At 43.2% G+C, this 4,490-nt stretch overlaps 1 protein-coding gene across 1 annotated transcript; it reads left to right on the top strand.

The window, feature by feature from the left end:
- Positions 3,468 to 4,156, top strand: LOC109726367. The gene is made up of 2 exons (XM_020255904.1): positions 3,468 to 3,596; positions 3,660 to 4,156. The coding sequence occupies exons 1-2, from the start codon at positions 3,468 to 3,470 to the stop codon at positions 3,942 to 3,944; spliced, it is 414 nt and encodes a 137-aa protein (XP_020111493.1). The 3' UTR covers positions 3,945 to 4,156.

Raw genomic sequence — 4,490 nt, 5'->3', positions numbered from 1 at the left:
CTACAGCGCGTGAATCCCGGGACTCAATGGCGTCTTGATCCTAAAATCCTGCCAAATGGTGTTAGGCAGTTTGGGCGAGTATTTTGGGCCTACGGGCCGTCAATTAATGGGTTTTCTTATTGTCGACCATTGTTGAGTATTGATGGAACCCATATGTATGGAAAGTATCAAGGGCATGCGTTGATTGCGACGGGTGTAGATGCTAATAATGGGTTATACCCATTGGCGTTTGCTATTTGTGAGGGAGAAAATGCGGCTAGTTGGCGTTGGTTTTTACGACATCTAAAGGTTTTAGTGACACGTGATCGATCTATTTGTTTAATTTCAGACCGCTTTCCTGGGTTAAAGGAGATTGTTGCGGAGGAGTTTCCGAGAAGCGAGGGACATGCTCACCGTTGGTGCCTCCGCCATATGCAGGCTAATATGAAAAAAGCCGGTTTTAAAAATGAAACTGTGCTCAATAAATTTTATACGGGCATAAGATGTGCTGCAACTGCAAAGGAATATTATGAGCATAAGGATCAGTTGAAAAAAATGGATCCAGCGGCATGGCTTTGGGTGCACGAGCTCCAAGGGGAAAGGGAATATTGGGCGAGAGCATTTGATGGTGGACGGCGTTTTGGGACAATGACGACAAATCGGTCGGAGAGTTTAAATGGAGTGCTTAAGGGTGTACGTGGTTTACCTATCACAGCATTTGTGGCCGCTACATTTTATAAGATAAACAATTATTTTGTTAAGCGCCGTGATAAAGGTGAGACATACACTACAGTATTGACACCAAAACAGGAGGCGTTAATTAGGAGTTATATGATAATCGCAAGAGGACACCGTGTGGATCGTTACGGAGTAAACGAGTTTCAAATTACTACCGGAAATGGACAATATGAGGTGGTTCTTGACGGGAGAACCTCGACTTGTTCATGCCATGAGTTTGAGCTCACTAGGTTGCCATGCTCACATCTTCTAGCTGTATGCAGTAATGGTCAAATGAACATTGACTACTATAGTCTGTGTTCTGAATGGTATACATGTGAGAATTACCGTCGTGCTTACTTCCCGCAATTTCACCCTGTCCCAGACAAAAGAAGCTGGCCACGCCCTCAAGGACCACCGCTGGCACCACCACCAATCAGGAGAAAGAAAGGTCGTCCAAGATCAACTCGTATTCGAAATGCCATGGACGAGAGAGAAGGAATGCGAAGAACTATGTGCACTATTTGTAAACAACAGGGACATTATAGGACTACATGTCCAAATAATCAAGATAGAACAAATGAAGGCCGTAGACGTAGAGCTATAGGTTGATGATAACTTATGTTTGACTACCTACAATAATTTGATTTCTAGATTCATCTATTAATGTTCAATTTAATGGTCACTAATTTATATACTTTATTTTGCAGATGGACGATTACGAGGATCCCGGGCCAGTTGATCCATCAGTTCTATCAGACCAGGATAGGCATCGGTCGAGCTACGTGCGATCAGAGGTATGTTAAGTTATGCATTTATAAAAAAGTTTGTAATTTAAATACTTAAAAGGAGAATTTGCTAAAAAGTGAATAAACTTTACAGGGGTACGCGCCAGTTCAGTTTACGGAGCATGGCCGTAAACTGAACACATGGATAGTCGAGCATCCGGGAGTGATAGAGCACTTACGACATGCTGGCTTTTACTACGTCTCCCGCCTTAGACGAGTACAGCTAGATCAGGCTCTGTTAGGGGCGTTGATAGAGCGATGGAGGCGCGAGACGCAGACATTCCACCTACGTCACGGAGAGATGACAGTTACGCTACGTGATGTGGCCATTATAGCTGGACTACGAGTCTCCGGGGAGCCTGTTACAGGACGTGTTTCATTTGATTTGTTGCATACATGTGAGCTCCTTCTTGGGATACAGCCAGACGATGTCGTCGCCGGCCAGATCCGCTTGGAGTGGTTGTTTCAGCATTTCCGGCATATTCCTTTGGATGCTCCGGCGGCCGTGATTGCAGCATCTACACGAGCATATATTTTATTTCAAATTGGATGCAGTTTGTTTCCTAACCCCACTGGATATCGCGTTCACCTCAAGTGGCTATCGCTACTTGAGGATTTTGACTTCTGCGGAGGCCTAGCTTGGGGCGCAGCTACCTTGGCCCATCTCTATCGGGCATTAGGGAATGCCTCTATGAAAGGAAAGGCCGAGTGTTGTGCTTTTGATACACTACTACAGGTCAAATCACTATAACTTAGTTTTTTTTACTAATAACTTATAAGTTATAACTTAGTTTCTTTTTACTAATTTTATAGTTAACTTTTTATTGTTCTTAGATATGGGCATGGGACCATATATATATTGGACGTCCCGATCGAGTTGGAGCTCCACCGGATCTCCATGATTGTCCATTGGGTTGTCGGTATGCTATGTATTTAAAATATAATATAATAAAATAATAAATATTGATATTGTATTGATACATTATACCGCTAATTTAATATACTATTAATCACTTCTGCAGGTGGAACATGGGATTGCGATTTCGTGAAAATGTCAGGGCGACTGACATTGAGTTTTATCGCGATGAGCTCGATCAGCAGAGAGAATCACAAGTACGTATAGATTTCATAAATTAAATACATGCATATACATTCTAAAATTTTACATTCAATTTTTTTAATACACTTGTACAGGTTACATGGACGCCCTATATGGAGGATGTTTTGGTCGGTCTTCCTGCATTTTGTCTTGAGGGCTCTGCAATTTGGCGTTCGAGAACTAGTTTGATATGTTTTTATATTGTTGAGCTACATTTGCCTGATAGAATTCTGCGTCAGTTTGGATTGCTGCAGCATATACCGGAGGCCGTAGAAGCTATACAGAGGATCACCTCGCAGGGTAGATCAGGCGAGGACTAGACAGCGTTTCATGCTCCATATATTCAGCGTTGGGCAGATCGTCTGGAGCATATTGCGGAGCAGAGTCCGTTCGTTGATCCAGATCCGATACGAGCTACCTCTGTGTACATGCAGTGGTATTGAGGGATCACACGGAGGTGGATTTCTCGTCCTGTACAGCGGCCTCCACTTACTTTTCTGCCGCGTGGGAATGTCGAGCGACGATTGGTAAGATTACTTTTATTTTATAGTTTATTTTAATATAACGATATTCATTATATATAATAATGTATGTTTATACAGGTGTATGCTATGCGGCATGCTGTTAGCAGTATCGGTCATTTGATGGATGATCTTCCGGAGCCCATTAGATTGATGGATGCTCTAGCACATGTGAGATGAGATCTCGAGAGTGTGTTAGAGAGCCTTCCGACATTACCCGTGACAGGACATTCGGATGTTTCTTCTCCGACTTTTGGTGCTTACGGTGATATTCCCTCCACCTCCACACCTGCATATGATTTCGGTGATATTCCCTCCACCTCCGCGCCTGCATATGATTTCAGTGATATTCCCTCCACTTCGATGCCTGCATATGATTTTCCATCGACATCCGCCCCAATTCATCCATCTGATGTCCCTTCGACATCGGAAGTGCAGTTTGATATTCCGCCGGCATCCATCCCTCCATTTGATATTCCATCTACGTCAGAGGTATTATATTTTGATATTTCATTCACGTCTATCCATCTTTCTGACGGTCCATCTACATTGCAGGTTCGTCGCGATGATATTGTATATCGACGTAGGCGACGACGACAGGGTCATATTGAGACGCAGGAAGGGATACTACCATCAGCTGTTGAGCAAAGGATGGAGCCGATTGTCGAGGGCATCGCCATCGAGCATATTGATCAGATGCATGTCATTGAGCCCGTGCAGCCTGAGATGGAGCATGACATACATATTCGAGGACGGAGTCGAGGACGCAGTCGTGGACGCGGACGTGGACGTGGCAGGGGACGAGGGCGAGAGCATAGGAGGGGGATGGAGGGGACTTGATGTTTTTTATTATTTTTGAGATTCTTATATATATCAAATGTATTTCAGATCTTTCTACATTGAATTTTTATAGTATTATCTAAATTTATTCATATTAAAATGTGTTGATATTGGTATAGCTCATTTTGTATGTTTAAAGTGTGGTTGAAGTTGGTGTAGATGATTTTATGTATTTATTTCTGTAATTGAAATGCTTGAAAACATTGCTTTTTTGTATTGTGTGGGAATTTTGCATAGTTGCTGTGGGGGGGAGGGTGTTTCGCTTGAATGCGGTAAACCGTTTACCGCATTTAAATGCAGTAAACTGTTCACCGCATATAAAATCGGTAAACCATTTACCGCATATGAAGGCGGTAAGTAGCTCCCGCTTTCCCAGTAGGAAAACACAATGAAGGCGGTGAATGGTTCACCGCCTTCATAGTGTTATTAAATCCTCCTAAAAGCGGTGAACCATTTACCGCTTTCACATGAAAGCGGTAAATGGTTCACCGCTTTTAACCCCTCCCGCCAGCTCACTGCCCACGTGGCAGTTTGGAGTCTATTTTC

Source organism: Ananas comosus, linkage group 21 (genome assembly GCF_001540865.1).
Source record: "Ananas comosus cultivar F153 linkage group 21, ASM154086v1, whole genome shotgun sequence".
NCBI lineage: Eukaryota > Viridiplantae > Streptophyta > Magnoliopsida > Poales > Bromeliaceae > Ananas > Ananas comosus.
The sequence above is the reverse complement of the archived record's forward strand: the minus strand, read 5'-3'. Positions and strand labels throughout refer to the sequence as shown.

Excerpts from the sequence above, each read along its gene's own strand:
- LOC109726367 (XM_020255904.1), top strand. The coding sequence starts at position 3,468 with ATGCCTGCATATGATTTTCCATCGACATCCGCCCCAATTCATCCATCT. Across the intron at positions 3,597-3,659 it reads ATATTCCATCTACGTCAGAG|GTTCGTCGCGATGATATTGT; the intron begins GTATTATATTTT and ends TCTACATTGCAG.